The 13,297-nt window shown below is 34.3% G+C and overlaps 2 protein-coding genes across 4 annotated transcripts; both read left to right on the top strand.

Annotated features, from left to right (window-relative positions):
- Positions 1–3,506: 3,506 nt before the first annotated feature.
- On the top strand, positions 3,507–7,173 carry LOC112023563 (cysteine-rich receptor-like protein kinase 2). 3 transcript variants are annotated; one of them, XM_065780698.1, is made up of 8 exons: positions 3,507–4,510; positions 4,769–4,882; positions 5,139–5,278; positions 5,369–5,579; positions 5,695–5,760; positions 5,875–5,929; positions 6,151–6,313; positions 6,527–7,173. In XM_065780698.1, exons 1-8 carry the CDS (start codon positions 3,745–3,747, stop codon positions 6,866–6,868), a joined length of 1,857 nt encoding a protein of 618 aa, XP_065636770.1. In that variant the 5' UTR covers positions 3,507–3,744; the 3' UTR covers positions 6,869–7,173. The 3 variants fall into 3 exon arrangements, with proteins under 3 accessions (XP_065636770.1, XP_065636769.1, XP_023911943.2); XM_024056175.2 differs by having other exon boundaries at positions 3,509–4,510; positions 5,695–5,929; XM_065780697.1 differs by lacking the exon at positions 4,769–4,882 and having other exon boundaries at positions 3,508–4,510; positions 5,695–5,929.
- Positions 7,174–12,433: 5,260 nt separating this feature from the next.
- On the top strand, positions 12,434–13,277 carry LOC136070579 (2-phytyl-1,4-beta-naphthoquinone methyltransferase, chloroplastic-like). The gene is made up of 4 exons (XM_065780696.1): positions 12,434–12,673; positions 12,760–12,824; positions 12,928–13,018; positions 13,126–13,277. The coding sequence occupies exons 1-4, from the start codon at positions 12,566–12,568 to the stop codon at positions 13,216–13,218; spliced, it is 357 nt and encodes a 118-aa protein (XP_065636768.1). The 5' UTR covers positions 12,434–12,565; the 3' UTR covers positions 13,219–13,277.
- The last annotated feature ends 20 nt before the right edge of the window (positions 13,278–13,297 follow it).

The raw sequence follows: 13,297 nt of genomic DNA, 5'->3' as shown, positions 1-13,297 counted from the left end.
GGACCGGCAGAAAAGAAAAGGAATTCGATTAAGCTTAAATAAATGCTATGATACCAACAAAACTACAAAATTCATGGAAAAAAAAAAAAACTACAAAAAGATTTCATTTTCAAGAAAGAAAAAACTACAAAAGATTATTGATAGACATTGAGAGAGGGAAAGAGAAATGGAGTAGGTACCGCTGATAGGAATAGAAAATGAGAGGAGAAACTAATGTTGAGGTAGCAGTTAATTTCTTGTCAAAAGATTGTGTGCGGATATTTTTACATTTCAGAGAGTTCAAATGGCATTTCCTAAGACAATACCTTTATAACTTAATTGATACTCTTTTTTCTCAACAATTTTTTTTTTTTTTTTTTTTTTTTTTTTTTTTTTTCACTATTTTTGGTGTTTCTAACCAAAATGTCATTCCTCCCCACATTATAACTATTGAATTTTTAAAAAAGATAATGACATTTTTTTTAATCAAAAGCAATACAAATGAAAATTTTATAGATTCACAAAATTCATCACCCTTATTTTAGTTCCTTCGTATTGAAACTAAGAGCACATTTGATACAATGTAATATTAATGATTACTAGGGAATAAGAATAAGTATTATAATTCATAAAAAAAAGAAAGAATAAGCATTATAAGAAATACAAGAAGCTGTAATACAATAACTATTCTTATGCATTTGTTTAGTGATAAGTGATAACACATGAATATGATCATGGATTTGTATTTAACAATTTTTTTTTAGTAAACAATAATACTTATTAGAACACACACAAAAATAATAATAGCGTTTTAAATCAAGTTTATAGTACATTACATAATTAGAGTACAACTATAAAATGATCTAATCTTTGTAGTTGTATTTAACACTTGGTTTGGTATAACATGATTTGATGATAAATGAAGTCATATTGTAATACTTCTATATAATTATATTTGTACTCTCTGTGAGTCTTGTTTAAAATTAAAATTATGTATAAATTAAATAATTATATAATATCATTATTCCCTGCTCAAATTTTCTGTCTTCATAAATGTTAAAAAAGAAAAAAAAATCTGACAATATATTCTTAAGTACTATTATGTGGCGTTTGGTACAGGGTAATGTTTTAGGATTCCTAGGAATGTTTAAAGATTTCTATGTTTGGTTGCAAATCATGCTAGGGAATCAGATGCCAGGGGAATCTAGATTCCCCCCTTAAACCCCTCTCAGTGAGAATATGGATTCCCTTTAAAACATGTAAGAATCCAGATTCTCAAGCTTAAAGGAAATTGTATTTTTTATAAATTGATAATTTTAACCTTTTTTTTTAAATGACTTGGTAGTTCACATTCAAATCTAAGGATAGAATGGGAAAAATAAATAATTTATTTAAGATTCCTGAGAATAAACCAAACATAGGAATAACTACATTTTTAGGAATGTGATTCCTAGGAATCGCATTCCTAAGAATCTGGATGCTAAGAGTAATGTGGATTCTCCCGTACCGAACGCCACATTAAATTATAATAAATGACAAGTTCACTTGCTTCAAAAAAATGATGATATATAAAACAATCTCAAACTCTTTTTTAAGTAAACAATACACGTTTCATAAAAAAGCTAATACATATTTGAAATTTAAATTAATAAAATAGGATAAAAAGAGAGTTTTTCGCTTGTTTGTTATTTTAATAAATTTCATATAATATAAATTGACTATATTAGTCCTTGTCAACTTTTAAAAAAAAAACACTAAATTATTACAATCAACAATTACAAATGTCACTTTTTATGGGAAAAAAAAAATCTTACGTTATTATTGTATCTTATGTGTATATATATATATATGGAGAGAGAGAGAGAGAGAGAGAGATGTAGCCAACCATGGTTTTTGAAAACTGTTTTTTAGTTATTATAAAACTTAAGTAATAAAGATAACAAAATTTTTGGTAAGTATAACTATTCTTCAATTTAAAAAATATTCATTTTATAGGAATACTTATTTTCTGTAATGATAACATAATCACACAATTGAATAATTACTCATTTCATTCCTAGCTCGATCTATTCTTGCATGCCAAATATATTCTAAATATTACAGCACCTATACCCTCCTCAGTATTCTCACTCAATTTTATTTCTGTGCAAAGATGGAGCATTTCAAGTTTCAACGGTATATATGTCACCAATTCAAACCCTACAAAACCAACAATAATCAAATATACAGTCCCATATTATCTCTAAATTGTTTTAATAATTTAATTAATAATTGGGTAAACAATAACAAGATCATGCAAATGTTAAATAAAATAATTTTCTTAAGCCATTCCACACAAGGACTATTTACCACTCAATTCAACAATATTTGGGTTTGAACGCACAGATTTTTTCTTAGTGGTTCAACTGCTACAAGGGGACGATGATTTAAGACGTGCCTTGACTTGGAATGAAGGAAATGGACAACCAATACGTTCAAACGTTAAACTTGAAACTTGAAACTTCAACGATCCTGCTAAAAAAATCTTATTATTTATTTTTCTTACTATTTGCGAACTTTACCGAAGTCAGCTTTGCTTTGCCTATTCTTATTTTTCTTACCATTTTCTTTTTTTTCCCGACTAATTTTCTTTCCTTTTTCTTTTCTTCCATTTTAATGCTCATATACTTCCAGGCTGACTTTATATTCGTACTTGCCACTGAGCCAGAGGGATTACTGAAAATCATTGTTGAACAGCCTTACAATCAAACCAATATCAAAGACAGTAACAAGAAATACTAATTAATTCCGAAAAATGAAGAAAGATTTCCCAAGAGAGAGAGAGAGAGAGAGAGAGAGAGAGAGAGATGTAGCCAACCATGGTTTTTGAAAACTGTTTTTTAGTTATTATAAAACTTAAGGAATAAAGATAACAAAATTTTTGGTAAGTATAACTATTCTTCAATTTAAAAAATATTCATTTTATAGGAATAATTATTTTCTGTAATGATAACATAATCACACAATTGAATAATTACTCATTTCATGCCTAGCTCGATCTATTCTTGCATGCCAAATATATTCTAAATATTACAGCACCTATACCCTCCTCAGTATTCTCACTCAATTTTATTTCTGTGCAAAGATGGAGCATTTCAAGTTTCAACGGTATATATGTCACCAATTCAAACCCTACAAAACCAACAATAATCAAATATACAGTCCCATATTATCTCTAAATTGTTTTAATAATTTAATTAATAATTGGGTAAACAATAACAAGATCATGCAAATGTTAAATAAAATAATTTTCTTAAGCCATTCCACACAAGGACTATTTACCACTCAATTCAACAACATTTGGGTTTGAACACACAGATTTTTTCTTAGTGGTTCAACTGCTACAAGGGGACGATGATTTAAGACGTGCCTTGACTTGGAACGAAGGAAATGGACAACCAATACGTTCAAACGTGAAACTTGAAACTTGAAACTTCAACGATCCTGCTAAAAAAACTTATTATTTATTTTTCTTACTATTTGCGGACTTTACCGAAGTCAGCTTTGCTTTGCCTATTCTTATTTTTCTTACCATTTTCATTTTTTTCCCGACTAATTTTCTTTCCTTTTTCTTTTCTTCCATTTTAATGCTCATATACTTCCAGGCTGACTTTATATTCGTACTTGCCACTGAGCCAGAGGGATTACTGAAAATCATTGTTGAACAGCCTTACAATCAAACCAATATCAAAGACAGTAACAAGAAATACTAATTAATTCCGAAAAATGAAGAAAGATTTCCCACCTGTCCCTTCCAGATGTTTTATCTTAGCAATTATCAAGACTTCATTACTACTACAAACAGCAACCGGAGATCCACGAACCCAAATGGTCCAAATAACATGTGGCCACCAACTTGTGCAGAATAGCTCTGTCTCTGCTACAAATTTTGTTTATACAATGGAAAACATCAGCCAACGAATGCAAGGGTCAGGTTTTGGAGTAGCAGTCACAGGTTCAGGCCCAGATACAAACTATGGCCTTGGCCAGTGCTATGGGGATCTCTCTTTACCTGACTGTGAATTATGCTATGCAGAGGCACGCACAGCTCTTCCCCAGTGCTTTCCTCATACTTCAGGTCGCATTTACTTCGATGGTTGCTTCTTGAGGTTCGAGAATTATAGCTTCTTTGAGGAGTATACAGGACCTGGTGACAGTTCTGTATGTGGGAATACAACTAGGAAGAACTCAACGTTTGAAGAATCAGTGAAAAAAGCTTTGAGCAGTACAGTTGTGGCTGCACCGCACCAAAAAGGCCATGCGATTGCTCAGGAGGCTGTGCCTGGGGCAGTCAACGAGTCAGCTTATGCACTTGCTGATTGTTGGAGGACTTTGAATGCAAGCTCTTGTGAAGTGTGTCTCGAAAATGCGTCTGCTTCAATATTGGAATGCTTGCCTTGGTCAGAGGGTAGAGTACTGAACACTGGTTGCTTCATGAGGTACTCAGACAAAGATTTTCTCAACAAGGAACTTGGAACTCAAAGTTCTAAAGGTAACCAAAAATGCCTAATTATTGTTGTACCTGCTGAGTTAAATATTGCCGTACACACTCTAGTTTATTAGTTATAATTGTGAAATGGTGAAATCGTGTTTTGAAAATATGTTATAACTGAAATTGTGTTTATGTGTCCTGTATATACGATCACTTACCAAAGAAATTGACCATTATGTTTGGGGGCTGGCCTTGTAGCTTTAGGGAAGGGCATGTTTTATATTAGACTTGGTCACTTTCTATTGATGAGTTTTGCAGGTAGGACAACAGTGATTATTGTTTCAATTGTAAGTTCGCTGGTTCTTGTGGTAGTTGGAATAGCAGTTGGACTCTATATCTGGAGGCAGAGAGGTATAGCAAAGAAACGAAGAGGTAAAAAGTTTTTGTTGGAAAAAGTAGCAGAGGCTTGGTATATGTAATCAATATTTTGATCACTTCAAGTTCAAGCACTTTGGATGCTTGACTTTACAAAGCCTCCGAATATGTTTAGTATATTATTGAAATGGAAACCAAATAATAAAAAAAATGGGCAGTTCAATCTGTTATCTAATGCGTTATTGATGGCCTCCTTTTGATTACGAATTACCACCCAAGTTCTTTTCATTTCTATCCTATTCTGGCTCCCTAGGTTCAAATGATGCAGAAAAGCTGGTGAAAATACTTAATGATATTAGCCTGAACTTCAAGTATTCCACACTTGAGAAGGCCACAGGAGGTTTTGACATTGCCAACAAACTTGGTCAAGGAGGATTTGGAACAGTTTATAAGGTAGTCTATCACAAACCTCCCCTTAACCAAAAGGTCCAAAACCACTTACATCATATTTTGTCAGAGATTTATGGGTCTTGTCCATTACAGGGAATTCTGCCTGATGGAAGAGAGATTGCTGTCAAGAGGCTTTTCTCAAACAAGAGACATAGAGCAGAAGATTTCTACAATGAAGTAAACATTATAAGCAGTGTGGAACACAAAAATCTGGTCAGGTTATTAGGATGCAGTTGTTCAGGGCCTGAAAGCCTACTTGTCTATGAATTCCTTCCTAACACAAGCCTTGACCGATTCATCTTTGGTAATTATCAAAGTTTTACATTTGTACTAGTTCTGGTCTGGTCTCACTATGCTAGATTGTAAATGATATATATCAACAATTTATATATTCTTAATTGTTTCAATAAAAATGACAGATCCAAACAAAGGGAAAGCACTGAACTGGGACAAAAGATATGAGATTATTGTGGGTACAACAGCAGGTTTAGCCTACCTTCACGAGAACTCCACGATTAAAATAATTCATAGAGATATAAAAGCCAGTAATATCTTGTTGGACTCAAAACTTCGTGCTAAAATTGCTGATTTTGGGTTAGCCAGGTCATTGCAAGAAAATCAGAGTCACGTAAGCACTGCCATTGCAGGAACACTGTAAGTATTCCATTTCTCTGTTCATTGATTGAATTTGGCTCTAAACAAATATCAACTTTCAGCAAATCCACCTACGAATTTAGTAGTTATCTAATATTTGAGCCCAACAATATGAGAACATGTATTAGTGATAAGAGACTGTAATTTTACAGGTTTATTTTCGCTTGGGTTCAGCACTGTACTAAATTACTAGTAATTTTTTTTTTTAAATGAATTTGTAGAGGATATATGCCTCCAGAATATCTAGTCCATGGCCAGTTGACCGAGAAAGTCGATGTCTACAGCTTTGGAGTGCTTCTGTTAGAGATTGTTACAGGAAGGCAGAACAACAGGACCAAAACCATAGAATACTCATCAGAATGCTTAGACAATCTAATCACAATAGTAAGCCTTAAAACTTCATCTAGCCTCTTATTATTATTATTATAAATTATTAACCTCTTCCGGACCTCGTAAAAGTGGGAACTTTGTGCACGGTTACAATCTTGATTTCAGTATGCTCCAATTTTTCTAAAAAGAAAGATGAATTAACTGAGCTCTTCTATTATTTTTTTTCCTCACCTGTTCATGCGTTTTTTTTTTCTTTGGACAAAACAGACATGGAAGCATTTTCGATCAGGGACAGTTGAGCAATTATATGACCCAAATCTATTGTTGCATAATCACCCTAATGGCAATGTTAAGAATGAGATTTTAAGAGTGGTGCATATCGGACTTCTGTGCACCCAAAAGATTCAGTCATTACGACCAACAATGTCAAAGGCACTACAGATGTTAACAAAGAAGGATGATCACCTCCCTGCACCTACAAAACCACCGTTTATTGATGAAAGTATGATGAAACTGACTGAAAAGTGTGAAGATCCAAGTTACCCTCTCAAAGCAGGAGATTCTGCTTCGATTGCTACCATCTCCAACAGTTCCTTTTGTCCCAGGTGACCATATTGCTACTGTCTGTGGCACTTTCTTTCTATCCCAGGAGACAATAGCGTAACTGTGTCAGTAAATGTCACCATAACATAATGTGCAACAAGTATCAGTTAACAGTAGTAGTTAATGTAACTCCTTGTGATTGCTGCTGTAACTATTATCAGTTAGAGATCGTTTTATTTGTTAGGAATCAGTTGCATAATAGATTTAGTTCTCAATTGTCATATAAATACTAGTTGTACAGTCACAATAATTTTATCTTGGAACTATATTCAATCAGTGACAGTGTGAGCATATAACTTCTATTATTCTCATATCTGTATTTAGCCCTTCTATTTATTTTACACATGTTAATTGTATTTGTCCAACTCCTATTGTGGCTTGAAGCAATGGACAATCAAATCATCATTAATTCTAGCATAATCAGAATCTCTTAGATCAACTATACTTATGTATAAAGAAAGTCCCCTTCACAACCACCCGCTGAAATATACTGTTGTCAGTCAATTGTATAGCTTGTAATCTTGTTTGAGCTGTAATGCTCATTCATAAGATTAAGATCAAGCGTCCAAGATCCAGTTCAAGAGAAGGTAGACTCTATAATTTCAACTACACTTTGATTGTATGTCGGTAGATCGAAACAAGCCTCTTAACACTCTCTCAATTGAGGCTTGTTCTATGGAGATATGAGTTCTAATTTGTTTAATCAAGCCAGTTGCTAACATGGAACTTGTGCCCTACCTACATAATTGTATAAGGGCACATAATAGTTGACTCAAAAAGAGGTTTAAGAGCTTTTGTCGCGTGCTGCAAAAGATAAAGCCCTAAACCTATTTTCACCAATTTGTGAGTACAAAAAAGTGTTAGAAATACTGAATGAAAGTATTGTATTTCTCAAGTAATAAAATATACATGAGTACCTTTATATAAGAGGCAGAGTGTGTAATATAAGTATGTGTGCTATATAAGTAAACAAGGTAAGCCTAAGGCCCATAACCTATTACACGTTAACAGCCCCCCTCAAACTCAAGGTGGGTGTGAGAACAATTTAAAGTTGTCAACCAAAGTACGAAGACGTCTTTTAGGATGTGACTTGGTGAAAATATTTGCAAGTTAATTTTTAGAGAAGACCGAGAACAGCTTGAGAGCACCATAGATAAGATGATAATGGATAAAATGACAATCGATCTTGATGTGTTTAGTTCGTTCATTGAAGACATCATTGTGAGTAATATGAATGGCACTCTGGTTGTCACAATAAATAGGAGTAGCAGAGGATGTAGACACACCTAAATCTTTAAGAAGTTATCGAAATCAAATGAGCTTAGATGTGGTATCAACAAGGGCACGATATTCTGCTTCAGTACTGGAGCAGACCACAATGGTTTATTTCTTGCTTCGCCAAGAAAGAACCAAAAAGAAAGCAATAACCAGTGGTTGACCTTCAATTAGTAGGATCTTCTGCCTAATCAGTATAAGAGAATACATGGAGAACAAGAGGAGATTGAGCAGAGTAGAAAATGTCATGAAAGAGAGTGCCTTTTAGGTATCGAAGAATGCATTGGACAGCAACATAGTAAGTCGATTGTGGAGTAGATAGATACTGGCTTACTTGGTGAGCAACATAGGAAATGTCTGGACGAGTGATAGTGAGATAAACTAGGCTGCCAGCCAATCATCTGTAATAAAAAGGGGGATTAGACAATGGTTTCCCCCCTCCTGAGGGAGTCAAATGCACATTAAGTTCAACTAGAATGTCAACAGTCTTGCTATCAGTGAGTCTAACTCGAGACAAAAGTTCAGAAGCATACTTGGCTTGAGTAATTAAAGTCTATCTGTAGAATGAGTGATTTCAAGATCCAAGAAGTAGCTGAGATGTCCAAGATTTTTCATCTTAAACTACTGATTGAGAAAATCCTTGAATTTTTGAATACCACTAAGGTCATAACCAATTATGATCATATCATCCACATATAGGAGAAGCAAAATAATGCCTTTGTCGGTGCGACGAAGAAATAAGGCAGAATTATAATGACTAGTAATGTAACCCAAGCGAGAGATGGTAGAGCTGAACTTGGCAAACCAAGCTTATGGAGCTTGTTTAAGGCCATAAAGTGCACGTTGAAGGTGACAAACCTTGTTCGGTTCAATAGAGAGACTAGAAGGAGGTTGCATATAAATTTTTTCACTTAAATTCCCATTAAGGAAGACATTTTTTGTCATTCATTTGGAAAAGATCCCATTTACTGGCAGCGACAACAACTAAAAGGGCATGAACAGATGTGATTTAAGCAAATAGAACAAAGGTCTCTTCATAATCAATCCTATACCCTTGTGTAAAACCTTTTACAACAAGACGAGCTTTATAATGCTCAATGGACCCATAAGAGCGAGTCTTGATCTTGTAGATCCATTTACAACCAACCACAGATTTCTTAGGGGGGGAGAGTCACCAAATCTCACGTATGGTTTTTAGATAATGTATTAAGTTTCTCTTTAATTGCAATCTGCCATAAATGGTCAATGAAAGCCTCACGATAGATGTGGGACTTGTGCATTGTAGAAAGGACAGTGTAACAATGATATTCTAGTAAATGTGCAGTAATGGATTTTACCCTAGTTGTGTGACGAGGCGGAATGTTTTATGTAAGATCTTCAAGCGGAGTAGGAGCAAGGGACCCAAGTTCAAGGTTGAGTAGCTCGTCTTCCACCTGTTCATTAGAAAGTGATCTAGGAGAGAAATCAAAAATATCTGGTGGTTGGACAGAGAAATCTATAGGAGGATCATGGGCAGCTATAGAAGGAATATGTGTCTCATCTGAAAAAAGATCTAAGACAGAGGAGGTAGATAGGGAGGCATGGAAGTGAGAGAGCTCAACAAAGAAGCGATGTTCCCAAAGGACAACATTGCGGGAGATACGAAGACGATGAGAGACAGGATCATAACACCGATATCCCTTTTGAGTTTCGCCATATCTAAGAAAACAATAAAGTCTAGACCGAGGCTTAAGTTTGTGATGCTCATGTGGTTGAAAAAGAATGAAACAGGTAGAACCAATGAGCAAAGGTGGTGATAGTCTGAAGGGTAAAATCAAACTCCATATGAGCGCCTTTTTGGATGATAGGATTAGGAATGTGATTAATAGCATGAATAGCATGAAAAGCAGCTTCGTCCTAAAAATGAACATGAACTTTGGTAGAGAGAAGGAGAGTACGAAAAGTGTCAAGAATATGACGAAATTTTCGTTTGGCTTTACCATTTTACTGAAAGGTACTTGGACTAGTTAGTTGATGAATAATGCCATAGGAATGCAAAATCGCTTGGAAAGCATATTGAGTGTATTCAAGAGCATTATCAAATTGAAAAATTTTGATTTGTTTGGAAAATTGAGTTTCAGCCATTTTTGCAAAATTACAATATACTTGCAATAATTCAAAATAATGTTTCATATGAAAAATCTAGCTATAACAGGAATAATCATTAACAAAGACAACAAAATATTGAGATCCACCAATACTAGAGACAGAGAAAGACCCTTAGACATCAAAATGAATTAGGTTAAAGACATCAGTGGACATTGATTCTCTAGTATTGAAAGGCAAAACTGGTTGTTTTCCTAACTGACATGAAATGCAATCAAAATTTTCTATAGACATTGAATCTAACAAACCTCTAGAAGCCAAGTGTTGTACCCGAGAGGAAGATGCGTGACCAAGTCGGGCATGCCAAAGTGCAAGGGAAGGAATAGAAGAAACTGTAGCAGCAATAGAAATAAAAGCAACAGGTTGAAGATGAAGGTTATCCACGGAAAACATAGGCCCAACTCTGGGATCTGTCCCAAGCTCCTGTCCCTTCCTCAAATCCTACACAGTACACTCATAATAATAAAAGGTAATGCGATAACCCAACTCAGCTAATTGTCTCACAAAAAATAAATTGTAAGAAAGGTTAGGAAGATTAAAGACCCTAAGAACTGAGAGGTTGGAGGTCGAGATAGAACCTATATTATTACTAAATATTGTGGAACTATTTGCTATGCGAATATTAAGAGAGTGTGGTGCAAGTTCAAGTTGAGAAAATAAGGACAAGTGAGGTGTCATGTGATTGCAACAAATAGAATGGAAGATTAAATACCCTAGGAATTGAGAGGTTGGAGGTTGAGATAGAACCTATATTATGACCAAATATTGTGGAACCATTTGCTGTGCGAATATTAAGAGGGTGTGGTGCAGGTTCAAGTTGAGAAAATAAAGACGAGTGAGGAGTCATGTGATTGTAACAAGCAGAATCCATAAGTCAAGAGGAAGGAGACATATTAGATAATATTGAGAGAGAAGAGGAATAAGATGCATTATCAATCATATGAATAGTATTAGCAATGATGGTTTGAAGGTCAACTGTGAAAATGGTGATAGTGGAAGGAGACATATTCGATAAAACTGAGAGAGAAGAGGAATAAGATGCATTACCAACCATATGAATGATATTAGCAATGATGGTTTGAAGGTCAACTGTGAAAATGGTGATAGTGGATCCAGAAAACTTGGATTTTGCGGAGACGGGAGCCATTAGTTGGATACTCTCAGTGTTAGCAACAGTAGTAGTAGAAACGAAAATAGTTGATTTATTGTGTTGATAACAAGTCTCAATATTATGGCCATGATGTTTACAAAAATTGCAAACGTTTGTCGGATTGTCAGCGATGATTGTTGCAATAAAAAGAAGACTTGTCCTTATTCTTCAATTAGAAGCAAAATAAGCAAAAATGGATTGCAAAAATAAAGTCTACACGAAAAACTGGGTAAAGAGAACCTGGACTGCAAAAAGTCAACTTTGAAAAAGTCAACGGTCAAACTTGTCTCAAAAGTCAATGGTCAAAGTCAACTAGCGAAGCGATGACGCCAACAAGATGATGCGGATGATGACATAAGCAAAGACTAGCGATGACGTGGTAGCTGACGTAAGCTAGGGTTGATTTGGCAACTGATGTAAGTAAGATAACATCACAAATGACATCAGTAGGTTGCTGGAGGCACGTGGAGCGTGTGAAGCATAAGCAAGATGCCGTCCCTTTTTTTTTAATCTAATTTAATACATTAATTAGACTATTTTCATATATTTATAAAAATTATTTCAAATCTTCTAATTCTAAGAATATCGAAACAATCAGTATTAGAATAATACCATATTTTAAGTCTCTCTATGTAATGTTGAGCCTCAGTTATTAAACAATGGATTTTTAGTAATGAATTTGTCAAAAAAATACTATTAATTTTAATTTTAATTTGGACAGAAAGGGAAAGGATGAGTAAAGTTTTTGAAAAATTAAGAATTTTTACACACTTAAACTTTCACAAACATAATAAAATGTATTAAAAAATGTTAAATATCCGAAAAGAGTATAAGATTTTAAAAATAATTTTTATTTATTAAAATTTTAAGACCTTACTTAAAAAAAAAAAGAGATTTTTTTTTTAAAATATAATATTATAAGATAAATAGATAAAATATATTTTATTTTAAGAGGAATTCTTTAATTGAGTGGAGTTGTGAAGTGCAGTGCCTTTGTGATAGCAACTCTTCCCCGTGTGTGTTTTGCTTCTCCCAAAAAAAAAAAGAAAAGAAAAGATTTTTATCCGAATCTTGTATTTATATGTTAAAAAAAAAAACTAAGGATAAGGTGACGGACCTCGGTGTCGGAAAAAATGGCACTGTGTATTCCTCTTCCTTCATGCCGGTTCAGACACAGACCGGTTCGTTCTTCTCTCGAACGCCAAGAACTCTTTGGTCGTATAGCTCCTGTCTACGATAATGTAACTCTCCACTCTCATCTCCTCCTTTTCCTTCAATTCTTCTTTTTTTTTAGCTCTCTTTTATGTCTTTCTAACTAAAAATGCAGTTGAATGACTTGCTGAGTTTGGGTCAGCATCGTATATGGAAAAGAATGACTGTCTCATGGACTGGGTATTTTAAAAAAAAAAAAAAAAATTATTCTTATTAGTCTTTTTTTTATTTGAAAATTTTGTTTGTTTGTTTGTTTGTTTAATGTTGGAATTGCGGGTGTTAGAGCGAAAATGGGAGACTGTGCGTTGGATTTGTGTTGTGGAAGTGGGGATTTAGCGTTTCTTTTGTCCGAGAAAGTTGGGTCCAATGGCAAGGTATGTTCTTCCATTGTTCCAACACTAGCATTGTTGTATATTTAGTTTGTGCAGTAACAAGTTGTACTTAATTTTGATTATTTTGTTTTTGGGGTCATGATTTTCAGGTGATTGGTCTTGATTTCTCAAAGGAGCAATTGTCAATTGCTTCGTGTCGGCAAGGCTTGGCCCCCAATGCCTGCTACAACAATATAGAGTGAGCATTTGGTAAATCTAGCGGTTAACAAATTAAAAGACTGGAAAAGTTTCTTGAAGCCATTTCTAGTAGTAGAATTTTCT

This window comes from Quercus suber, unplaced genomic scaffold (genome assembly GCF_002906115.3).
Source record: "Quercus suber isolate HL8 unplaced genomic scaffold, Cork oak 2.0 scaffold_243, whole genome shotgun sequence".
Taxonomy (NCBI): Eukaryota; Viridiplantae; Streptophyta; class Magnoliopsida; order Fagales; family Fagaceae; genus Quercus; species Quercus suber.
The sequence above is the reverse complement of the archived record's forward strand: the minus strand, read 5'-3'. Positions and strand labels throughout refer to the sequence as shown.